Genomic DNA, 26,642 nt, shown 5'->3' with positions numbered 1-26,642 from the left:
GATTGATATAAATTTGGAGTAATGAAACTTTCCATCCCTCAAGTCCATTTTAATTATCCATCCGGTCCTAAAGTTTAACTAGGTGAAGTTCCTAAAGTTTCGTACACAATTTTATATTTTTATCTGGTATTCGTCAAATAATGAGTATATTATTCTTTTAATAATATTTATTGGTACTTGGTAGGTGCGTTAAATCTCAAGCTACCATGGATACATCATAAAAATGTTAAGGCTTGGAAATGTCTTTGATAGGGACATGGGGTATTAGTCACGATCTCTAAATAGTATCACTAATATTTAATATAAGAGTTGATTTGACATCTAATTTGGTTATAACTATACTCCATTCGGTTCAAATATAAGCTAAACTTTCTAAAAGGGGTTGTTTTTTTTCATAAGATAACATTCACTTTTTTTTCAATTTTACCCTAATATATTCTCTTCCCTCTTTAACTCATTTATTGCATCTTTTACTTATTCTCTTTGTTAATAAGGGTATATTAGGAAAAACAAAATATGTCTTACACATTTATTGTTTTAAATTGATTTTAATTAGTTTCTTGAAAACCTAAATGAATAAAGTTTAGCTTATATTTTGAACCTGAAGGAGTAATATCTTAATTTACTCTGTTTCTTGTATTTTCTATTTTTTTAATATGGTCCTTATAATAGTTGCATATATTAAATGTTTCATTGAATAATAGTTTTAGCTATTACACATTATTAGTAAGGGTATTTTAAGAAAGATAACACATATCTATTATAAATAGCTACCTTAATTAATTCTCTTAATCTACTTAAATTAGTTAAATAATTCTTATATTGAGGATTAAAGGTAATATTATTTACATATAAAATACACATGCTTAGGTTTGTGTCGCAGACATGTTGAAATTTTGGGAAGATAGGTCTAGATAGTTCTCATGATTTAAAATGTGCTAGTCAAGATGTTCACAAATTACCCTCCATCAATGTCTAATTGAGATGAAAGGCTTCAAAGTCATGTATTGTGTAAGAGGAACTTACACACCCGCCATGTTTTATTATAGAGATCAACTCAATCTTATTGCTAAGAAAAACTTAAAAAAGATAGTTAGTGTGTTAGTATTCATAAATTTAGTTACCAGGCTAATCCTAGATACTATTATAAAAGAATTTTTTTAGGGATATTATGTTCCTATTCATAAGGTCCCTAACATTTACTTGAAATTTTTAGTATTTCCTTCATTCCTATTTTCTTATTATAATGACCTCCTACATATTTCATAATATAATATATTTTATTTTAAGAATTAATTTTTTTACACAATATATCTAAGTAATTATACTTATTTTTAACTAATTAAATTGTTATTTCATGTGAAATTGTTATTAGGTTTTATAATAAGAACCAAACGAAATATTATTTTTCATTTTAATTCCTCCCATTAATTAAGCTTAGCCTTATTACTCTACCCAAAAAAAAAAAAAGCTTAGCCTTATTATATTATATTAATTATCTACTCATTCACTTTTTTTTTCCATAAATAAGCGTGTTTTAAAAAAAAAGTTGTGTTTACATATATTTATTTTCCAACCCAATTTTCATAAATTGAATAATATTTTATAAAAAGGACATCACAAGTATAACTCAATAATGGTACCTTGTCCAAGCAAGTGAATCTAGAAAAAGAGGAGGGTGGGACAGCCAAATCTTCAATCTTTATTCGAAGTTATCAGAAGGATGACCCCACTACAAATCTTTCATATTTAATCTGCCACCCTCCCTCTTTTTTTATAAAATCTCAATTACATAAATGTAGAATTTATAATCCATAAATCTATGTTAGTTCATACAGAAAAAAAGTAATTATTTCCCAGAAAAAAGGTGCATGTAAATACCCTTTATGATGGAGAAAATTGATTTGATTCAATCATCATCAAACTAATAAATACTGAATTATTATTTATGTTTTTTTTATCACTAGGAATTTCCATTATGAGCACTCAAAAGTAAGTTCTCTCAGGAGTATGGAAAAACCTTCCCACCTAAGTTGATTCTATAAGCAAGTATGAGTTAATGATTAACAATAATAAGATTTTCTTTTTATTTCTAATGATTTAATAATTAAGTTATGTTTAAAAACATTAGTACCAGAGACCGACAGAACAGAGCGCAGAGCGTGCTTCAAAATTTACATTTTTCTGAATATATTTTCTTGGAGAATTATATCTAAACCAGTTTCCACTCTAATTTAGCCATATCGATATCTTTTATTTAATTTTTTTAATTTAAATAATCAAATTATTATTATTTGAGAATCAACTTATGTTTCTTGCCTTCAGGAGGAATTTTTTTTTTTTTTTTACTTTCAAAAAATATGCGAACATATTTAATATTATTTAAAAATTGGGTTAAACTTTTACAAAAATTCAAGGGGGCATGAACCACTCAGCACCTGCCTAATGATGCCATAATTCAATAAAAAATTATTGAAATTATAAAAATATAAAAATATAAATATATAATAAAATGCAGACGAGTTCATTTAATAAGACAACAATCAAATAGAAACACAATCCAAAATGTCCTTTAGTTATTTACAACCCCACGAACAGATTTTTATTTTTCCCCGCAGGGCTCTTCAGTCGTCAGGCTTCCCTCTTTTCGGGTGTGAAACGAAGAAGGAAAAAAACAGAGGAGACAGAGCGTCAAAGTTTCAGATTCCTTATTCCTACGTCCGTTATTAAGAGCATTCGATCTTACGTACTCGGTCTCTCAAAATCCCATTATACAGAGCGATTCGGTTCGCTGGCATTCCCATGATCTCTTCAATTTCATCTCTGCAACTTCTTGATGCTCTGATTTGCTCCCTCTGTTCGTTCTCTGGCCCTTCACTTGCTTCCTTCACATTATCTGCAAATTGTACTTTCTTCTTCTTCTTCTTCTCCTTCTTTCTCTCTACTTTCTTTTCCTCTGTAACATGTACACAAATGATTACCACAGCAATCACCAAAGATTCTTCCAAATGAAGATTGTTACGATCAGCAAAAGAAGGAAAAAGGCAGAGGAAACCCAGTTACCTGAACACAAGCAAGAGCGTAGATTTTGTTTGCTAGAGTCCTGGGAATCGGAATTCCCAGAAATAAAGGACGATGGGGAAATGATTTTACTTGAGAAAGAAAGATAAAGCACAGTGCATGATAGAACCATGGCAGTGGTTAAAACAAGACCCTGCGACATGGAAGTCATATTGCAAGAACAGAGCTGTACGTTCAAGAACAGGGACGGTAAGATCGAGAAGCAAATCTATTATCTCAACAAAGAAAAGGAAGACTTGCATAAATAGAAAGTGGGTAGGCTTGAAAAGTATATGGGGTGGAAGAAAGTATTAAAACTGAGAAAGAAACAGAAAGAAATGAATGGGAATTTCACATGATGATTACAGGAATTGGGGAAAAAATGGCACTAGTTCATTGGTTGTGGTTGACGTAAGCGTGGACGCAATGATCTGGAGATTTCTCTATGTGCTTTTGAAATTTGGTTTTGCTTTTGCTTATTTGGAAACTGGCAAGAATTTGGCAAAAAGATGCATGAAAATTCATAATGTTGTTGTTTCTAATTCTATTGGCGTCTCGTCAGCCATTTACTTTTCATACTCAAATGATATTTTCATTTATTCAGTCATTTAATCATAAGTAAGAATCATGTTATGTTGAATGATTAGTTAATTGTCAAATATCTTCTAATACGATAAATAACATAATGCTCATCCAGTTCTAAATATAAAATGTATTTTATAACATAATTTACATAATAAAATACATATTATATTTAGGATTAAAATAATATCTATCAAGAAAATTTATTTTCATTACTTTCTCCGAGTTATGCTTACTAGTATTATGTTTCGGTATTATCATGTAATTTAATTTTTCCCCTTTTATATAATTTGGTTTTTAGGCGAGGAGAATATTCATTTATCAAAAGAAAAATATACCATTGGCGCTCTTTGACAAGACATTTTCTAGAAGGTTTCAGCATTGTTGCTGTTTAAATCTTTGTGAAAAGAGAAAACTGTTTTATTGAGAGTAACAATCAATTTTTAAAGATATCAATTATTTTTTTCAATTTGTGTAAAATTAACAATTTGGTCTTATAAATAACAACAGAGGAAGTACTATAACATTAACATTCAAGTCTTTGACACTACTAAAATTGCACAATTAGTTTTCCCCATTACACATCTCTATACGAATAGTCAAAAACACATTAAATTTCATTGCAACATCAGATGCTAAAATCATTAATACCTGCGCCATTACAATTACATCATTTGATTATTGGACATAACTCAAAACACCCAAAAAAAAAAAACCACAATAATATATGATCATGAAATAAAAGAAGACGAAAAGAAGAGAAGATAAGAATGCTGGAGTAATCATCAAATTGATTAAGTAGTGAGGATTGGTGGCATGTAGTCTGACTTGGCACCAAGAATACGAGCCTGTGTATCAGGGAAGAACTCAAAGCCTTGCAGTTCTTGAACTCGCCCTTCCCTAGAAATCTTCACAGGATATCGCAGCAAATGCCCTGGAAGATCTTCTTCAAATGATTCATCTGAGTACAATTCCCAGTACTTATCAGCCATCTGGTTCACCTTCTCCACACATTCTTCACTTTCTGGGTGATTGAAACACTCCTCCATCACCCCAAGATGCTCATACCACAACGCCATTCGGAATCCATGGATCTGTCCCCTCGCCGGCCCCCTGCTCGTCGCCAAATGATACGGCTGATATGCCCCCATCGCTATCTCTGTGTCCCTTGATCCATCCATTGACCTCTGGTTTATGTTCGCAGATCCCACGATTATGTACTCATCATCCACTGCACAATATACATGTATACACATATGTTACTTATGACTCAAGTTAATTAACCTGTAAGAATAATGAATCTTCGTACGAACCTATCATCATCTTGGTGTGAACATAAATCATGAAGCGACGAGCTTTCTGGGCTTTTTCATAAGGGGTATCAGGTTCTGGTTGTTCCGGTGGTTCATACTCGCCGTCTCGTTTCACTTCTCTGTTTCCCAGACAGAAGAATGTTAAGTACTTGCGAGGATCTTCCCTTATTCCCTTTGCCTCCAAAGCTTCGACAATGTCTTTATACATTGTGTCCATCGTTCTTCTCTGCCAATCTAATATTGCCTGCACGGAGCCGCTGTCTGGTATGCCCTCCGGCCACATCGGAATCACCACGTACACCGTGAATCTCTCTCCTGCTTCGATCTTGCTTACGATTTTCAGTGATAGTTCTTTGGGTATGACGTGAAGTGCGTTAATTTCTTCCGGCTTTATGTCGCCATCTTCAGCGCTCCACGCATATGAGCTTCCCAGAAAATACTGATTCTCTATGTATATGAACTTCCTCGCTCGTCTTATTGCATGGATATATGCATCTTGAATGCTTCTGTCTACGATGTTGTTTTTTCCACTCACGAGCCCGGCGTCGGCTGCTTCTTCTGGGCTATCTGGGAAGCCAAAGGCAGCGCCGCCGTCGATGGATCGGAACAACTGAACATTCCACGTCTCGTGATCCTCCGGGAACATCACCGGAGATGGCGGAATAACTATCTCCTCGAGCTCTCCATGGGAGACGAGCACATCCTTCCCTCCTTGCTTCTTCCATCTCTGTTCAAAATTAAACAAAACATCCCAAGCAACGGGTCCTTCCAGACGCGAATGTATATCGTGCCACGGCTCCCGGGGTCCACCTTTGTTGATGTCGGCGCCGGCGAAGTTAGGTTGATGAAAGTCATCGTGATGAGCAGTGTCCAACGTTCTGAAAAGTGAATGAAACGCAGTGTCGTATCTTCCGTCGCATAAATCAAGCCCACCGACGAAACTCGCTATTCTTCTCTTGCTGGACGACCCTCGTCCCGGAAGCTCACCGTCCACCACCACGATCTTCTGGTGATGAGTGAACATGGTGGAAATCTGTACGTCCTGTATTATACTCCCGGCACCTTCGTCGGGATCACGAGGGCATAAAACACAGTGAACTGGAGTATCTTGAAAGAATTTCTCAGTTTCTTCATCATGTGTTGCCATTAACCCGTCCTTTTTTAACAGACTAACAGAAGTTCTATCGTCCCAAACAAGCATCAAAACCTTAACCCCTTCATTTGCTTTATCTTTCAGAAGCTGTCCTAGTGTCATGTGACCTCCATCTTTTGGCCTCTTAGCATCTCTCACTAGTTTAATCTCAGTGTAAACAGACCAACCAGTGATGTATATAAAGTGCTTTGCATTTCTAATTGCGTCGAAAACATCTTCCCAACATCGATGAGGTTCATAATACTTGTCTTCTGAGAGGGGGATTCTGGGAATGAAATCTTCAGGGACATGAGCGTCATGGTACAAGGTAACCTTACAACCTTGTCTTTGTGAGAAGAAAGTGTAGGGTACTCCTGGGTATTTAGGGCTCCGAATGCCTCGATTCCAGTTTCTGTCTTTTGTGACGTCGAAGTATTGGAGCTTGACGTGGATTTTGGAGCCGATGGGTTCTTTTTCTTCGTTTAAGATATCGAGCCATTCATCGTAGGTGTCACCGCCGATGATGTTGTCGACGGGGACGTAGGCTCGTCCGATTAAGGTGGCGCCGATCTTGTTGACGCCTTTGACGGTGAAGATGACGTTGGATGCGACGTGGCACAGTATATGTGGAAAGATTCTTGCCATCTGAGACTGGAATCTGTGTTTTCCAAAACCCTGGTTCTTCCCACTCTTGCTTTCTCCAGATCAATGGTTGCGTACATTTGGGATGATCCCTTCCCTACACCAACCGTGTCCTCGATTTTTTGCTTAAGCTGCAATATTAGCACCGAGATAATTATCTTAAATTGCACACCATATTCAGGAAGTCCAGTTTAATTAAAAGTAAAATCAGTATTAATCTATAATACTCCCTCTGTTTTTAATATAAGATCTAATTTAGAAGTTAATATTAGTTCTATATTTAAGACCTATTTCACATGTTTGTCATTTTGTTTTGTAAATTAACTTTATTGATATTCTGACAATAATATATAATTAATTAAGAGAGGAAGGGAGGAAATTAAGGAAGATGGTTAGAGTATTTAAAAAAAATATTATATTACTAATTTAACAAAACCCTTAACCTATTCAAATGAATTAATTAGGTCATACAATAATTAAGCCACACTAATTTTTTAATTTAGAGAAACAAGCACTAACGAATTGAAGTTATAAGTAGATCGGATCAAATCCATGACCTTCTATTCATAAAAAAAACTTTCATGCAATTAGGCTTTTAGCACTGTTTAAGTGTCTATAAGTTATAATAGCAAAGTTTATTCATGAGACCCAGCTAAGTTATAAACTAACTGCTGATGATGACTTTTTTTAACTTAAAGTGAAAAAATAAATTTTAAAGGCTAAATTTTAAAAAATGGGATATAAATTAAAGGACTCAATTCTTATGCAATAGTCTTGGTAAAAGAATTCTTATGTAATAATTATTAGGTATCAAAATTTTGTGTATATAATAATTAGGATATCAAATTGAACATAATAATTAAGGAGCCAAAAGTGGCTGTCTTTTCCAATTTAATGAAATCTTCATTAATTTAATTAAGTCATGGTAATAGAGGTAAATAAAGCTGAGCATCAACGTGAAGCAATAAAAAACATAACAAACCACACTTAACTTGATATGCTAATTAATTGAAATGACAAATAAGAAAATGAAACAAGATCAATAGGGTATTGGATGACTTATTAGGTGCAAACGTAAGACGAAAACTGGCACTGGAAGAATCGAAAAGCCAAAAATTGTCGAAATCAGACTCCAAGAAGGGTTAAACAAGAAGATTAATTAAATTAACAAGAAGACAAACATGGAATTAATAAATATTAATTAAATGATTACCATGCCGAAAATACTGCTATCTTCACCAGCATTTAGCTTATCCACCTCATGAATGGTGGCGTGGAGTGTCCCATGAAGATGAGTTTCTGCCATTAATTAATTTATAAATTAATTATGTCTCAACCTGCAACACAATTCAGAGAAAACCAACACAAATTAAAACCCTTAATATGTCATTAATCATACTTAGTTGGCCACTTCAGTAATAGAGCAACATACACAGCCAGAGAAAATATATCAGAAAGAAAAAAACTCACAGAAAAGAGACAATAAACTTGTTGAAGAGAGACAGAGATAAAGAGAGATGAATCAAAAGAGAAAAGAGGATCAGAAATAACTGTAATACAAAATAATCATGTGGTGTTATATTCACCAAATGGCAAAGACAGATCCTACAAACACGCGGCTTTTGAATTGATATTGACTAATTAAACCTCACAATTCAGGACCAGAAAAGAAAACAAAAAAAAATATTAACAATTTATATTAATCCGATGTCCAAAATATAAAAATTATATTGGTATCATGAACACTGAAGAGAAGTTAAGGTCACATCACATGTTGAACCAAACAAGAAAATGGACCACATAATATCTTTTTCTGAATTTTATAATATAAGTTAGTATGCCAATAATTAATATATATAGTTCATTGGATCAAACTTTTTATGGGAAAAATTTGTTCATTTTATTTTCAGAAGCATTTCATTTAATTAAACTAGGCCTTTGTCTCTATATATGGTCTGTAATTTATTATTAATTTAGACATTTTTTAACATCTGTACTGTTAATATAATATAAATTTCCAATATATATTATGTAGATGTTAAGTTCTTGGAATTATGTCATCATCGTAATTTATCTGATTACCATTTTGGACCATCAAGATCACATAAATGCATATTTTCTGCCGACCATGTGCATTCAAATTAATGGTAGCAAAAATGATATATATATATATATATATATATCTTAAATGTTCTAACTTTATTATAAAGCTCCACCAGTAGAATTAAGTACACATTCGGAACTTCAAATTAAACGTCTAACATTTTCTGGCAAAAGGAAATGACTGTTAACTAATTAATTCCAATAATAATCATAAAAATTATGAATCTATTTAATAATCTATATAAGTAACTCTTTTGTGCCGTCAATGCAATTTTCTTCATTATAAATTTATTGTCATTACCAAATCAGTTAAAACTATAAAAAAAACCTGTACAATTACAATAAAAAGAAGTTAATTCCACTCACTCATCAATAAATCATACTACTATTTTTTTAATAAAAAAACTCTTCTTAGAAGCATAGTTTAGTTCATCCACCCCCCTCTTTCTGCCATTACTGCAATTCTTAGTGTTTTCTGTCAAATTAATTTGGTCCAGTCTCTTTGGCCAAGGCCTAGAATTTAAATGCTTTAGACTTCTCTCTACGTACATGGAGAAGCTACATTGCAGAAAGCTATTTCACTGTATTACCCTAATCCGTGAGGGGAATTAATTACTGCTCCGTCAATAGAATTTGATTTAATTTTTTTTTGTGACAGAAAAAATAATTAATTAATTATATTACATTTACATTTGTACAAGACAGGACCATTATATCAAGACTTGGTCCAGTTTGTATTATTGCCATAACTAATTAAAAACCTTCAAGTACGTATTAACATTGCTATTAATAATAACCAGCAATTAATTAATTATATATCTAATTAATTAAACCTACATCAAATTAGGGTTCTCATTGAGGATATAAATTTGACAGCTCTAGTACAATTCATTCCTCATGCAAGGGTGGGTGAGGGAAAAAGACTAATTTTGCTGAATATTAGATTGGTAGGTCATATAAATATAAATATATATAGATATGTATATAATTTGAGAGTGGTAAAACCGTTCAGGTCTCTCTTGTAGGTCAGCAATTAATCATCAAGTTGTGAGATTAACTAGAATTAGAATCTAATTTCTTTTTGGCTGCTCGAGAATTAATTCATAATTTTTGAAGGACCACCAAGTAAAATTTAGAGGAGGCAGCAGAATTGTTAGGCTAAAATAGTGGAAACAAGCCAGACGACCCTAAATAATTGAATCTATATTTGCTGTGCATGTAATTAATTTTCTGGGGTCAGAAAGTTGTACTTAATCAATGACCGACTCCGATCTAGTTAGTAACCTCCATCATTTACTCCAAGCCATTAATAAATCTTTGAGCAATTATTTTATTTATAACTTATACATATCCCATATATATTCTTTTTAAATAATTAATTGATAAATCCAAGCATTTGAAGAATCTTCAATTATACGTTTAGAGAGGTGAAGTTAAAAAGCTATCTCTTTGGCTACATGTGCGAATTATGGCAAAATCAAAGTGCTTAGTTAAAAAAGGCATTATTAATTGGACGTATAAAAGCTAAATTAAGCAAAGAAGAAGCATGCATACAATGTTAGCTTTTGCTCATCCAAGCCAGCAAGTAATACGGCGAAGCATATAACTCTAGGTTATAGTATGAGAAGGGAGAGAAATTTCGTTTTGTTGTTGACTTATTTGGAGTTATATTATATAGGTTGAATTTTAAATAATTGTTATAGTATGAAACTAGCTAGCATATGATGTCTGACTATCCACAAATTGTCTGCCTGAAAAATTTCCCCCTCGCATGTTGATGGGAAAAAAACCATATTTTATAGTCAGGGGCAGAGCCAAAATTTGAGAATGAAGGGGGCCATACTAAAAGGCAGGTATAATATAAAGTTTATGTAAATTTTAGAATAAAAAATACATAAAGGGAAAAAATTTAACACTATGGGGATGGACCCACCAGTGTTCCCCTTCGCCACCTCGGTCTACAATATATACTCCATCTGCTCTATAATATATATAAGAAGTTTTTTTGAAGAAAATTTTAATTCAAAATATGCGAGATTGATAAGGTAATTAATGATAGTTTTAATTTTCACTTTCACCCTAGGAGTAGAGAGGTTTTAAATGCAGAAGATCAGAGAGAAGAAAATTTTCTTATTACATTATTTAGTAAGGGTAAAATAGGTACTTTTATCAATTTGAAATGCATCTAATGACTTAATTAGTATTCCTTAGTTTGTGAAAAGACTTAGTTAATGTCTTATATTATGGGTCAGAGGGAGTGTGTGTATATATGTGTGTGCACTCGCGAGCCAAAATTACTATGCAGTTTCACATAAACAATATAATAACTAAAAAGTCTCTTGGATTATTGTCAATATGCCATGATTTATTGTCATTTTCTGCACCATATTTTGTTATCGTCATGTTGCTTACTTGTTGTAAAAGTTTTTAATGATTAATTGTTAGTTAAGTGGGACTGCAAGATTTTTTTTTTTTAGGCAAAATTTGGGTCAAGTTACATATAATATCTATTATACTAAATTCATAGATGAATTTACTAGTGCACATACGCATTTTATTAACTAACAATAACAAAATAACAAGTGTTTATATTTCATTGGTGAATTTATAAATATACATATGCATTTTAACAACCAACAATAGTAACGTTACAAGTTTCTATATCAAAATTTAAAAGCCCTAATTTACATTGTGAGAGTTAATACAAAATTTTACAAGTGCTCATAGGTGGATACACAAATGCACATACGCATTTTAACAATCAACAATAACAGAATAACAAATCTAATTTAATGGATGTAGATAAGTTGATCTAAGAGTCCCCCCCTTTCTTCGTATATAATAACTTAAATAAAAAGTTTAGGAACTGAAATTACAAAATTGCCAACGAAATTACATTTACTACTATAGAAAAAGGGGAGGAAAATTTCGTGGGGTGGCCACAGAAGTGCAATAAGTATATATTACCCCCCTCCCTAATATAAAAGCTTGTTTGACTTTATTTTGATAATAAATATAAGGGCACAATCACTTTGTCTCTCATATTATCTTTTTTTTTCCAAAATAATCCTGTAATAATGATAGTTCTAGCTAATACACTTAATTAGAAGGATATTTTAAAAAATACAATACATTTTTATTACAAAATAACTAACTGAACTAATTTTTTTAATTTATTCAAATTAGTCACTAGTCTTTATATTAAGAATAGGAAATAGTATTATATGCATGATTGAAGACAGATGTGTGTTTGAGACTTTGTTGCGAGACATGGAGGAGGAATTGGGATAAACGTGAGGCGTTGTTTGTTCCTTTTACTATTCATCTCTTGTGTCCTTGTCTTTAAGGGCACCCCCACCCTCCTCTCTTCCTCCTTTTGAACCACATAAGTAATAATATAAAGCACGAATACGTATCCTTCCCTTCTCATTGTCCCACGTAAACGACAATCCACCTTCCCTCTTACGACAGCTACGTTTCATTCATAATGTATCTTCGTCATTGCCCCCACTTCCCCCCTCCTTTTATTCTCTCTTCTTTTGTTTAATTACCCTCTTCTTGTTTTCCACTTTTACCTCTCGTGCCTCTTCTTTTTCATTTCATTAATATTATTGTTCCACCAAAAATTTCGAGTTTTGAATATACTACTCTCTCCGATATTCCTTTCTATAAAATTCAAATTTTTTAAATTAATCTAAATATTTTTATAAGATTAAATTTGATATTATTGTCTGAACATTAAATGCATTATTTTAATCAATTTTACCCATAATTCATTGTGTTATCTTTTTTTTTCATATACATTCTCTTTCATTTTTATTCTCACTATTCTTTTTCTCATCTAACTTTCCTATATATAAGCGTGTATTTAAGAAAAAAGGAAATACAGTTCTGATAATTTGTTGCTTTTAACTAAAACTAACAGATTTCTTGAACCACATAATTATACTAATAATCTTATAAAAAGGAGCTAATGCAGTATTATTTTGCATCACTTTGTGATCTTGAGGGAACCAGATAATTAATTAAGTTGCATGTAATGATGAGATCAAGCTGTCAAGCGACAATCTCTGCAAGTACAGCGATATATTACTTCTTCTACATTAATTTTCAACAAAACTTCTTGTTCATGAAATGGAACACGTACAATTAATACTCTTATTCAGTTGCATACGCTAGAACTCCATGAAGGAGCTAGTTAGTGGATTATGTTTAGTTTTAAATATAAAATCTTAATTTATTTTTTGTCTCTCACATTAGTCATTCTTTCACCAACTGATTCACCTAATTTATATATTAATATGCTACTTTTAGTCTTAAATATAAGATTTAGTTTTTAGTGTAAAACTAGATTTTATATTTAAAACTGTAGGTAACATAATTTAATTTTACACAAGGATATTTTAAGGAGATTGTATCATGTTTTTTTTAATTAATTTATTTAACTTTCTTAATCTAATCAAGTTATAGTTAAATAGCTTTCATATCAAGAATTTAAAGGAGCAATTCATTTGTTTATGCAAGTTATTTGTGCTATTTATACTCAAGCTTGATATAATAAAAAGAATAAAAATCATTTTAAAGACAGGGTTAGAGTGTATTTTTGTCTTAAAAGTATTTTAGGAAGAGTTATACGCACCATAAAAAAATTGTAGAAACGTATAACACGTAATATTTCAAAATCGGTATATTAATGTTGCAATGTTTTAATTTAATGGTCAACATTATATCAAAAAAGTCTCATCATGGCTTGCAATAATGGTTGACCCAATATTGGTCATTAGAAAGAGAAAATGAGAATACTACACCAATTTTGAAAGATTGTGTATCATATTGTTTCATAATTTTTCTCAGAATACCCATAAATTCTTCAAGTTAAGGAATAATATTCATAAAAATGTCCTTTAATCTTTGAAGATGTTTTATACCTCCAATCAACAACTTTGATCAATATTAGCAGTTTTGCAATGGACACAAATTTCAAATTGAATCCCCATATAAGTGAATAATATTGTGTACAATAGGAAAGACGTATGCAAGTTGAAATTATATATCATTGTCACACTTTTTCATCAAGTGCAGAGAATCTAACATTAAAAAAAAAAATAGAAAAATAGCAAAAGAAGACAAAAATAACTAGGAACTTAACATTATGTTATTGGATGGATGTGGCATATAATAATATAGATAAAAAGAAAGAGAATATTTTGTGGTTGTGAGATTAGATTGAGAAATGTAAGTTTGGTATATGAATCAAACAGACTTTCGGGTAAGGGATCTAAAGCACTTCCTCCTTGCGTAATACAATACATCACTTACTGCCAAATAAAACTGCCCAACCAAATGCTCAACCAATAATTCCTTCTTCTTTTCTCTTTTATCACTTCAACCTTCTACTTCAATCATTCATCTTTTTCTTGTTTTTTTTTTTTCAATTTTTGTTTGCCTTGTGGATTTTGGAGGCCTGATTGGTTTTGGATTCTCTTCAGTGGGTTATTGTTTCATTTTTTAAAGATAAAAACTCAAGTCAAGTTAGTTATATTTATTATTAGGTCAAGTTCATAGGTGATACATGTGCATTTTAACAGCTAACAATAATAAAATACTAGGTGTTCATATTTTATAAGGGTTAAGGTGCACCCAACACCCCCAAGTATTTGTCAGGTGCACCCAGTGGCCTAAAGTAATTTATGGTGCAATTTTGCCCTCAAAATAATTAAAATGGTGCACCGGTATCCCATGCTAACAGATCTGTTAGTTTGACCGTTAAATTGATGAGTCAGCACAAGTTTGACCAGAAAATCTGATGTGGCATGTCTAATAAGCAGGTGATGTGGAATTTTTTGGGGTTAAGGTGCATCTAGCACCCCCAAGTATTTTTTCAGGTGTACCCAGTGGCTTAAAGTAATTTATGGTGCAATTTTGCCCTCAAAGTAATTAAAATGGTGCACCGGTATCCTATGCTAACAGATCTCTTACTTTGACTGTGAAATTGATGAGTCAGCACAAGTTTGACCAAAATAATCTGACCTAGCATGTCTAATAAGCAGGTGATGTGGAATTTTTTTCGTCTGCCACTGCTTTGTTTTCTCTGTTCAGTAAATGCTCTCTTCGGCTCTTGGAATTTTTTTCAGAGTAAGAAATTTTTTCAGAGATACTCCTCTAGTCCTATTTATAGGGTAGAGAGAAAAGATATTTTTTGGTCCTATTTATAAGGCACTGAGAGAAATTTTTTGTATGGATGTACAAATTTACCCCTCATTTATTATTGTATTGACTTTGTTTATGTGAGGTATAATGTATATTAAATAGGGATAAAGTTGGAAAGTTATTAAAATTTAAATGAGAGTTAATGAAATTTAGGGTTTTCCATGGTCTGTTTGAAACATGCTGGAAGTGCCTTATAAATAAGACCAGAGGAGTAATATTCAGACAAAACAATGGAATTAACAAGAAAAGCCATGTCACCTGCTTATTAGACATGCTAGGTCAGATTATTTTAGTCAAACTTGTGCTGACTCATCAATTTTACAGTCAAAGTAACAGATCTGTTAGCATGGGATAGCGGTGCACCATTTTAATTACTTTGAGGGCAAAATTGCACCATAAATTACTTTAGACCACTGGGTGCACCTGAAAAATACTTGGGGGTGCTGGATGCACCTTAACCCCGAAAAAATTCCACATCACCTGCTTATTAGACATGCCACGTTAGATTTTCTGGTCAAACTTGTGCTGACTCGTCAATTTAACGGTCAAACTAACAGATCTGTTAGCATGGGATACCATTGCACCATTTTAATTACTTTGAGGGCAAAATTGCACCATAAATTACTTTAGGCCACTGGGTGCACCTGGCAAAATACTTGGGGGTGCTGGGTGTACCTTAAACCTATTTTATAAGTAAATTTATAATTGCACATACATAATTTAACAACTAATTAATAGTGAACATATTACAAGTATCCTATGAAAATTTACAAATCTTGATTTACGATATTATAGGAGGTGATACAAAAATGTATAGGTGTTCATAAGTGAATTTACAAATGCACATATGCACTTCAACTACAAACAATATAAAAATAAAAAGTAAAATTAAAGAATTTGACATAATAAATATAAATAATTTTCTGAAATTTTGTTCTTTCTTTTTATTTATTAAAAGTTTCAAATCACGAGTAATACAGGGAATTGCGATCTTTCACAATTTTAAAGGGGAGTTTGAATACCTCCTAAAATCAATTAAAAAAAAAAGTGATTTCACAGAAGTTGGGATAAAAATTTTCTCATCTACTTATCTTGGACATTATAAAATCACTTCTAAAAAGCTAATCTAAATGTCCTCTTAATTATAAATAAGTTTTCAAGACATATATTACAATGATATTGTTTCATTTATTTTTCCTCCCATTTTGTCATCACCTCATTCAAACAACACATTAGAGTATCTTTCACAAACACAAAGTCATTGGGCGACTCTCTAAACTTCCAAATTCATAATACTAACAACATATGTATATCACCATGTTATAAAACTAAATATGTTTTCTCATATGTTATTACCTAGCGTAAAGTTGGAGAAAAAATTATTACACACTGTAAGAAATGCAAAAAGAAGGAAAACAAAGATGAACTTCTTAGAATATAATGGAAGTTGAACAAAACTAAAAACTTCCACAGTAAAAGTCTAATACAAAAGCTATTATAGTTAAAGACACCTCAAAGATCACAATATTATTGTTACAACGATTATAGTAAAGCGGGACCACTTTGTTTACACTTTAGGACTCCTCCACCAAAAATCACAAGTAGCCTCCAGTCCAACCAGCCCCAAAGCTGCTTTATAATAACAACCCCATTCTTGTAACTTTTCATGACTTTCTCATTTCATCTCTCTCTCTCTCACATTTTCTCACCGTCGTCTCCCTCCTTCCCTCTCCCTCCTATTCTTTCAGGGGAAGTCAGTTTCTGACAGAGATGGTGCAATCAAAGAAGTTCAGAGGTGTCAGACAGCGTCATTGGGGCTCATGGGTTTCTGAGATTCGCCATCCTTTATTGTATATTCTCTTCTCACCAAACTATACATCCATTTCTCCCCAGTATCATCCATCCCTCTGTTCTTCTGCACTTTTTCTTCCCACCTATTTTCATTCTTCCTATTCTCTCTCTCTTGATGTTGCTCTTTTCCATTTCTCTGTTTTCCTTCCTCAGAATACTCATAAGGGAAAATGTACTGTACTGCTCTGTTTTTCTTCTGGCTCTGTGAATTCATGTGTATTCATTCCCCAGTTCTTCATTCCTTAACATATAAGATCGTTTCATTTTCGGATATATATTGCCTTGACGTGATGTCATATGTTCAAAATTCTATGCCTTACGTACTTTCATTGTCTTTTCCCCAGAAAATTCATCAGAAAGGAAAAAGTAGCGATTACTCTGTTTTTTCTTTAATTGCCTGGACATTTCTGGCCCCTGCAAGATCCCCTGTTCATCATTGATTCATTTTTTTTCAGTCGCTGTCAAAAACTCATAAGTTTTTTATGTTATTGGGTATTAAAAAGATTCTAATTCACACGTCATGTTTGTGCTTTTTTAACGAATTTCATAGAAATAATTCCTTAAATCTGATGTGGTTTGTGAATTCAGGAAAAGAAGGGTGTGGCTAGGGACGTTTGATACTGCAGAAGAAGCCGCACGAGCATACGATGAAGCAGCCATTTTGATGAGCGGTAGAAACGCCAAAACAAACTTCCCAGTGGCCGCCAATAACAACAATAACAATCAAAATCACCATTCTTCATCTTCTTCGTCCTCCTCCTCATCTTTTTCTGAAGCTCTCAGTGCAAAGCTTCGGAAGTGCTGTAAATCCCCATCGCCATCTCTTACTTGCCTGAGGCTGGACACAGAGAACTGCCACATAGGAGTGTGGCAGAAGCGAGCAGGGCCTCGCTCTGACTCCAACTGGGTCATGATGGTGGAACTGGAAAGGAAGAAACTTGAAGGCTCAGAGATGACGAGGGAGTCGCCGGCGCCGGAGACGGAGGAGGAAGAGAAGGTGAAACCAGAAGAAGAAAACAGTGAGCTGGACGAGGAACAGAAGATGGCGTTGCAGATGATAGAAGAACTCCTTAATAGGAATTGAAAGCTCTGTTTCTTTCATCGATCGTCAATGTCAATGTGGGGCTTCGAATAATTAAACCTTTTCATTTATATAGGACTCGGAAGCTCGTGCTTTCATATTCATATAACCAAATGCTTCTCTTCCGTTTTTATTATTGTTGTTTTTATTTTAGAAAAATTAATTTGATGGCAAATATTTAAGGTTATTATCACGTAACTTTGCAAGTGTAGTGTCCTTTTCTTTTGTATGTTTCTGTTAGTTGAAGAATGGAAAATTTGGTTGTATCAAGATTTAATGTTAGTGTGAAATGAATATATCTCACATGTTTGAATGCCTTAGATGACTATGACTACGTTTATATTTAACGTTTTTATCAATAAATTGAGAAAAAATTATTAACATGTATTAAAGTGATGTAAATTAGAGTATAGTATAACCTTTAAAATAAAAGAATTATCAACTTTAATTTAATGATTATTTCAGGGAAAAAGATGTAATTTACTCTATATATAGTTAATTATCTTCTGTAAAGAATAAAAAAAATGAAAATATTATTTGAACTAATTTATGAATATGATTTATATTCTAAGCTAGAAAGCATGATATGTCTTCATAAACGTTGGCAAAAAATGATATGCCTTTATAAACACTTAAATTCTTGATATGTCTCCATATCGTAGTGTTTTTTCGGTTTAGAGCCTATCTTCTTCACTTCTCGTCCTTTTTAGTCATCTTCTTTTTCTAACTATTGAATTAAAATATTTGAACAGTTTAAATTTTAATTTTTATAAACTATTTATAAAATTTTTTTCAAAATATTTAATGCATTTGCAAACCATTAGAATTAAATTTTAATATAGTATGTAATTTATTATTTATTTATTCATTTATTTTTATAATAGTTTTAAAAGGGTTTAAATCTCAACCATTGAAATATTAATCTAAAGATTAGAAAAAGAAAGAGGAGGAAAGAAGAGGAGAGGTTTGAAACGGTGATTTTTATGACTTAATCACTAAACATTATTCATTGGCATCAATTATTAAAAGAATGGGAGAATGAAAAAAAAGGAAAACCAATGGATAAAGAGAGTTTTCGTTGTGTGAGCATGTTGTAAGCAGAAATGTAAGATGATGAATCCTAAATTATGTATTAAGATAGAAGCAGAGAAACCTTACAAAACAAGAGTCGTACAAGTTAAATATATTAAATTTTTTAAAAAAATAAAAGATAACTAGATCAATATTTATTAAGTACTTGATCATCATTAGAGGTTTTTTTTTTTTTAAATATGAATAATAGTAAGGTCCCAAAAGTTAAATTATTTTGATTTAATAATAGGAAGTTTCTCTTTTTTTTTTGTGGGGGGTGGCATGATAATTAAATTATAAAAGTTTAATCTGATAACAGCAAGGTACCATATTTTTTTGATGAAACAGGAATTGCAAATAATATTCGTAACTTGTCTTTCAGCGCAAATTTTCAAGATCTAATGTCAATAAATTCATCTTTTGGAGACTTAAGTGTCATTCATCTTCATTGAGAGATCTCATTAGGTGATCAAGTATAATATAAGACCTAGTTACCAGTTTAGGAGATTAAAGAAATTAGTTAAATTAGTTATTTGTACTAAATAGATGTCTTTTCTCTAATGTATCCTTATTAATCATGCGTGTTTGAATTAACCATTAACAATAACTCCTTAACATATGCAATTACTACAAGGATTATTTGAGGATAATTAAAATAAATAAATATCATAGATAAAATAGATTAAGGTCTTATATTTAAGACCAACTAAATGTCAAACTAATTCTTATATTAAGAATAGGAGGCAGTAGTATAGTATAAAATTTGACTCATACTATTTACAATTTATGAATATGTGACTTTGTATGTATGCATTTTTTATTAGATGGATGATATTGATGTACTAATATAAATATTGATATTATATGTTCACAAAATTATACTGTAAAAAAGGTAACTATAAAGCACAAAGACATTTGGCATGATAAGTAAGGTTTCAAAAAAGGAATGTAATCAAAGTTTTACAACAAATGAGCATTATACATACATATATATATATATATATATATAATGATAAGTTTTAATGTAAAAAATAACAAGAAGTCCATGCCCGTTCACTTGTTAATTTCTGTGATTATATTCAGTCCTTAGAACCTATAGGTGTCCATAAATTAAATGAGAAATTATATGAGGTTTCCTGTTTGGATATCTATTTTTTTATTTTTGGGGCCAGTTTGGATATATCTAATTAACCAGCTCATCATAAAATTATGAAAAATATCTGTTATACATCAGGGCCTTCATAACCACGCGGTTCGTCCTAAACTAAATCCATGAATATATATATATATATATGTAAATATCCATTACTGTATAACTATATACTAATCATCCTTGGCGCAGTTTCTTGAAGTGTAATTGTGCATATGTATATTATTCCTCTCTCTCTCTCTCTCAAAGCCTTGCCTAAATGGAAAACGACATAATCATTGGGAAAACGCAGATAATGACTTGTATTTTATCATAAGCCTATAAAAGTGTGGCCAGACATCAATTACGTACGTATGTTTGTGTGTATGGTACCAGAAAAAGAAGAAGAAAGAAAATGACTGAAAACCAGCAACACGCAGGGGCAAAAAACAAAAAAACAAAAAGAAGAAGAGATCTGAGGATATGCATATATGATGAAGCATAAAACACTTGAAGCCATATGAGAGAATTAATTAAGTCAGAGAATGAAACCTGGTTAATTTGATAAAGAAAAAGGAGCACAATCTTCTTTGTTGAATAATAACAAAAAAGCAAAGCACAGATATTGAGATTTAATTGACTGACTATGACTCTATTTTTTGTGACAGACTAAATCTGTTGATGCATGATGTAATGAGGTTTGATGAAAGCTACGTTGAAAACTCTTGGCCACAGATATATTGACCATTTTGAAAATTCCTGTCGGCAAATAAAACTGATGTTTTGAGGACCAGTCTTTGGCATTTTCAACATATTTGATTAAAAAAATTAAGAACAATTTTTAGGGGTTAAGTGAAAAGCATAAACAAATATTTTAACACATAATAAACACATCCACATGCAGAACATAGGCTTGGACCTGTGATCTTCTTCCCAAAGAAGAGATCAGTGCCACTAGATCCAAAAGTCGTTGGCGAAATCAATATGATTTGGATTGGAGTGAATTGGCCTTGATCATATTGGAATATCTTCTAACAAAATACTATCTCTAATCCTTAATACAAGAGCTAATTAACTAATTTGAGTAGATTAAAAAATTAGTTAAATTAGTTATTTGTAACAAATATATATTATCTTCCCTAAAATATTCTTGCTAATCAAGTCTACAACTACCATTATTACATATACTATTTTGAAAAAAAATTGATAAATATAAGAGACAAAATAGATTGCGGTCTTATATTTAAAACTAAAATAAAAGTCAAACGAACTCTTATATTAAGAACCAAAGTAGTATTAATTTTTTGGTGTGACTAAGAATATCCTATAGTGATGACAATAAAGATTAGTCTATTTCAAGATAAAGAGTAAACCCCACTTAACTAAATTTTAAATTTAAATTCATTTCATTTTTTAAACAAAATTGATATTTAAAAAATCACAAAATTTTTCAAAAATAAAAAAATAAATTATCCTAATTAGATTTGAAAAATTAAAACATGTGTATGCTTGTGCAGAAAACCTCAATTTAAATAGGCATGCCGAAAATTCTAATTATAATATCATAACCATTATTTAAAAGTAGCCATAAATAAATTATCTGGACATTTGATAATCATCAAATCATAATCGACATTCATAGTATACACCCGAATTCATTAATATATATGTAACTCAGAGGTATATTATGAGTGTTGCTGGGATAGTTATTGGTGGACATAACACAGCATAATTTGAGGCAGTCATACAAATGAATTTATGGGACCCTAAATTCAGAAAAAGAAAAAACGAAAAAGCAAGCCATCTGTTTGCTATAACTATCATTCAATAGGGAATTAATGAAAAAGGTTTTTAGGAGTAACAGGGAAACCCCATGTGGTAGAGAGAGAGAGAGAGAGATAAAACAGATATAAGTTGTTTAGGGTTAGGCATTGGTGCCTATATATAAATAAGAAGAACATGGAAGATTAAATTGTGGCTTCTATAGTGGGGACTATACTCCTCTTTGATTTGTCTCATTCTCTGTGAGCTGTTTTCCATATGATAAGGTCGACGAGGGGGACAATATAGTTGGCTTTAATTTATTATTACAAGATTTCGTGGATATGATCGATGATCTTAGGGTTTATATATAATACGTACAATCTTTATAACTCTCATGACTCAGCCTTCTAGAGTTTCTGTTAAGCATTGTCCTTGTTGGAATTGACAAGAGAGCCATGTTCAGCTAGCATCTAGCTTCATGTAGTAGACGTTTAGTTTTTATCTAAGTTCATTAATCCATACCGAAATGATAGCTGTGTTTCGTTTCAGATATAAAGTGGGGTATCATATAATGTATTTGTTGCAGTCTTCTTGCCTTTACCTTTCCAATATGAATATATAAACCTGCACTTAAAGAATAACTGAAGAAAAGGTAGAAGATATATGGCCCAAGACATTGAATTTCATTAATTATTCAGCTCAGGTATTTATGAAGATGTTTAACTTGAGCAAGGGATTTCAGTTTTATGTGAAAAAAGTAAGTTTTTTCATGTACCTTTCTAAAACACTAGCTAGTGAAGTTGATGAGTAACTTCTATAAGGTAGCCTTACAAGGATGATCAGTAATGATTAAATGTCCATATTCATATTGGATCCCAATCCATCCATCAAGTTTATAATTTGAAGAATGATGTGTTAGGTTAGGTGAGGTTTGTTTGAGACTTAATGGTTTAATCTGAATGATGGTTGTGTTGGTTAGACAGTTGGATTCTGAAAGACTGTCTAAATAATTTGAGAAACCTCCATAGATAAATAGCAGCCACAAACTGATATTGAGATCCTTGTAAGGGAAGGAAAATGTAGGAATTTAATGAAGATTGGTATGTGAAAATGAAGATGAATGAAGAAAGGTGGCTGATAAGGAGCCTGCTAAGTGATGAAAGTGAGACGCAAACTTGAAGGAACCCTCCCCATCGCTATATCACTGAACTGGCATAACAGAAATACCAGAAAACTAACAGCTCTAACAGAATGGCTTTCAGATTCTTAGTTGGCAAAGAAAGTTTTTCCACAGTGGTCTTTCTGATGGGGGGCTTTGCATTAACCTACTGAGCTAGAATTCACAACTAATATGATTGCGTTGTGTGGCGTTCCTGAATCAGCTTGGTAGGAACATAGCAGGTGATAGAGTCATTCACAATGGAAAATCAGGAAACTCACTTGAAACAAATGTCTCTAATAGTTTTCTCTTTTGGTTCACTGCAATCTTAATCCTTTGGTTTTAGAAAATTGTTCACCTCAGCCTCAGTCAGGTCAGTATATGCAGGGCAATTTTTGTTGTGGGGAAACGATTAGTATGATGAAACTTGTACTTCACCAATGACAGGAGTACAAAACTTTAGAAACAAGTTTATCTCAGTGGTTGATGCGTAAAGTGAAGTGGTAAGAAAAGCTAGCCTTAAATGAACAGGAATAAAAGAAGGATAATGGATTCAAAAGCTACAGGTTATATGGCTTGTAAGAAGATGAAGAATAGAAACTTAAAACAGAATATAAAGTATGGAAGAATTCGCTATTGTTTTTATGAAATCATATGGAAGGTGAGGTGATATCTCTGTCACCAAAAATTCCAGACAACCTTCAATTTCACTAATTCCAAGCCTTAATCCTTATGTAAACATCATGTTCAAGCTAAAATCCTTAGTTTTCTTTTGTCTCTCACCAACCCCATGGGATCATATACACTTTTGCCTCTTCTGCATTATTCCATGCCAATTTGTTCTTCACGTCTTGCTTCATCACATACATATCCTGGTTTCTACATTTTGATCTGAAGAGAAGCAGGATTCATTAGTTATACTTCTAAAACTTATTATTATTGTAGTTTATGTGTGTGTATTATTAATTAGTTGTCGTTTTCCCTTGACATTTATTGCAAACAAAATTGACCAGTAACAGAGGAAAAGAAAGGCCCTGCCATGAGGCAAGCGAGGGGAAATAAAATAATATTTTCTGGTAAATGCATGAATAATGCATATTTGTTTTTGTTATTTATTTATTTAGCCCCATCAAGTTCAGCTATTTTCGAAACTTTTCCATGAAAGAAGTATAAAAATTACTGCACACAGCTCTACAACGACATCACTCTCTTATCTCTCTGCACTCTGTAACTGGAGCTTATTGAAGATACAATGAAAGTTTTGATTCCAATTCTCACATTCTTCATCGTCTTTGCCTTGTCACAAGCAGAGACACTAACCTCTCAGCATCAACGAGTTCCTCCTGAGTTCCTCAATCTCAATGAAACCCAGCAAAAGGTAACTCCTTTATGAATCTGCAGCAGCATATAACCAAAAGGGAACTCATATATTTCAGCTAATCAAGCATTATTTAATTAACTTTTCAGGATTTCAATGGAAATTGTTCCTACACAGCACTCATTGCTACAAGCTGTTATTCACCGAGACACACAAGGGATCACATCAGTCTTGCTTTCGGTGACAAATATGGCCATCAGGTTAATTAGTTTCTTCTTCTTCTTCTTCTTAAACTGAATCTATCTCATCATGTATGACTCAAAATAATTACTGCTGCGTTTGGTGATGATAAGGTTTATGCTCCGAGATTGGATGACCCTTTTTCGGGAACATTCTCACGTTGTACTTCAGATTGGATTGGGATTACAGGGCCATGTACCTCCCAGATATGCTATCTGTACTTGTACAGGAGTGGTAGTGATGGTTGGAAGCCACGCAAAGTAACAATATCTGGCGCTCACTCTAAATCTGTCACTTTTTATTTCAATACTTTTATTCCCAATCAAGCTTGGTATGGCTTTAATTTATGTCAGAGTTCTTCACCTTCCTCTGCAACTGCTTAGTGGAACTCTCAAGTTTTAACGCAACATGATTATTATTATGTATGCTTCAACTTTAGAGGAACAAGCTCTGTGTTAATTACATATATTTAAGGCTGGCTTACAGTGAAATCTGATCTATATGCGTCTATCAGAAAGAAAAAGACCATGCATAAGAAGGAACAAGCGTGTCACGTACTTATATACAAACTCAGCTTACTTGGACTGAAGTACGTAACCTTATTATAAGCACACTAAATCTGTGTTAATCAGAAGTCTTAAGGGCTGCAATGAGGATAATGATGAGTTATTATTTATCAAAGTTTGACCAACCATTGTAAATGAAGGTACTACCTTTGATTCTTAATATAAGAGCTCATCTAATTCTTATTTTGATATTAAATATAATATCTCAATTCACTTTATCTCTCATATTTATTTATTTATTTTTAAGGTAGTCCTTATAATAATAATAGTTTTAATTAATATACTTGATTAGTAAAAATATTTTTGAAAAAACAACATCTACTTATTACAAATAACTAACATAACTAATTTTCTTAATCTACTTAAATTAGTTAATTAGTTTTTATATTAAGACCAGGAGGTAGTATTAACAATAACATTTATCAACACTTCAGCATAATTTGCCAACCAATCAGAGAGTGTGTGATGCTTCAATCTGCCATTCGTTCACCACATGACACGTCACCTTCGTATCATAAACTGATGCAAAACTATTCCTTTTGTTTCATGTCTTTTAGACAGAGACGAATGAGAGGATTGATTTGAGGTTGATATTAATTATAAGAAGCTGCCTGAACAGACTGACACTTCCATTTACAGTAACTAGATCGATGGTATTCGCTTACTTCGGATCTAACTTAACGGTACAGTGTCTCCATTCCTTAATATAAAAATTAGTTTAGTATTTAATTTGGTCTTTAATATAATATTTTAATCCATTTTGTCTCTCATATTTATTTATTTTTCTCAAAACATTCTTTGTAGTAGTTGCACATAATAAAATGTTTCATCAAATGATAACTTTAGCTAATATGCATGATTAGGAAAAATATTTTAGGAAAAACAATACATATTGATTAAAATAACTAACTTAACTAATTTTCTTAATCTACCTAAATTAATTAATTAGCTCCTATATAAATGACCGGAAATAGTATATCTTATTTATGATTATTAAAACTACCTCCACAGATAACTAATCTGGGAATTTTAAGAAAATCAGTTAAATTTGTTATTTATTTATAATAAATGTGTGTTGACTTCTTCAAACTACCTTATTTAATCATGTGTATTGTTATTATCTCTTGCTCAAAATTTTTTACAATTAATCAATAAGAATATTTTGAGAAAAACAGTACTCTCTCCGTCCTTTTATAAAAAACAATCTATCTCATAATGATGCCCTTAAATATAATAAATAAATCATTCTCGTATGAATTTTTAAACTGGTTTTTTTTTTCATTTTTACCCCATTAAATAAATAATAATTATCTCTCTCTAATAAAATTTTACTCATTATGTCTCTCATACTCTTTTACAAATAAGAATATAATTAAAAAAATGTTATCATTTTCAATTTAATTTAACTAACATTTTGAATT

The 26,642-nt window shown here is 31.9% G+C and overlaps 2 protein-coding genes and 1 pseudogene across 2 annotated transcripts; 1 reads left to right on the top strand and 2 right to left on the bottom strand.

The window, feature by feature from the left end:
• Positions 1 to 2,667: 2,667 nt before the first annotated feature.
• On the bottom strand, positions 2,668 to 3,232 carry LOC114724196 (uncharacterized). The gene is made up of 2 exons (XM_028910508.1): positions 3,064 to 3,232; positions 2,668 to 2,956 (listed from the first exon to the last, which is right to left on the bottom strand). The coding sequence occupies exons 1-2, from the start codon at positions 3,230 to 3,232 to the stop codon at positions 2,727 to 2,729; spliced, it is 399 nt and encodes a 132-aa protein (XP_028766341.1). The 3' UTR covers positions 2,668 to 2,726.
• Positions 3,233 to 4,436: 1,204 nt separating this feature from the next.
• LOC114724208 (phospholipase D alpha 1-like) lies at positions 4,437 to 8,035 on the bottom strand (annotated as a pseudogene).
• An 8,777-nt stretch (positions 8,036 to 16,812) lies between these two features.
• LOC114724194 (ethylene-responsive transcription factor WIN1-like) lies at positions 16,813 to 18,276 on the top strand. The gene is made up of 2 exons (XM_028910506.1): positions 16,813 to 16,892; positions 17,482 to 18,276. Exons 1-2 carry the CDS (start codon positions 16,813 to 16,815, stop codon positions 17,975 to 17,977), a joined length of 576 nt encoding a protein of 191 aa, XP_028766339.1. The 3' UTR covers positions 17,978 to 18,276.
• The last annotated feature ends 8,366 nt before the right edge of the window (positions 18,277 to 26,642 follow it).

Source organism: Neltuma alba, unplaced genomic scaffold, assembly GCF_004799145.2.
Source record: "Neltuma alba isolate B1F8T4 unplaced genomic scaffold, ASM479914v2 tig00012178_pilon, whole genome shotgun sequence".
Taxonomy (NCBI): domain Eukaryota; kingdom Viridiplantae; phylum Streptophyta; class Magnoliopsida; order Fabales; family Fabaceae; genus Neltuma; species Neltuma alba.
This window is presented reverse-complemented; position numbering and strand designations above follow the sequence as displayed.

What these genes read in the sequence shown, in the direction of transcription:
- LOC114724194 (XM_028910506.1), top strand. Translation starts at nt 16,813, where the DNA reads ATGGTGCAATCAAAGAAGTTCAGAGGTGTCAGACAGCGTCATTGGGGC. An exon ending in GAGATTCGCCATCCTTTATT is followed by an intron (nt 16,893 to 17,481) that starts GTATATTCTCTT and finishes TTGTGAATTCAG; the next exon opens with GAAAAGAAGGGTGTGGCTAG.
- LOC114724196 (XM_028910508.1), bottom strand. Translation starts at nt 3,232, where the DNA reads ATGACTTCCATGTCGCAGGGTCTTGTTTTAACCACTGCCATGGTTCTA. An exon ending in ACGCTCTTGCTTGTGTTCAG is followed by an intron (nt 2,957 to 3,063) that starts GTAACTGGGTTT and finishes TACATGTTACAG; the next exon opens with AGGAAAAGAAAGTAGAGAGA.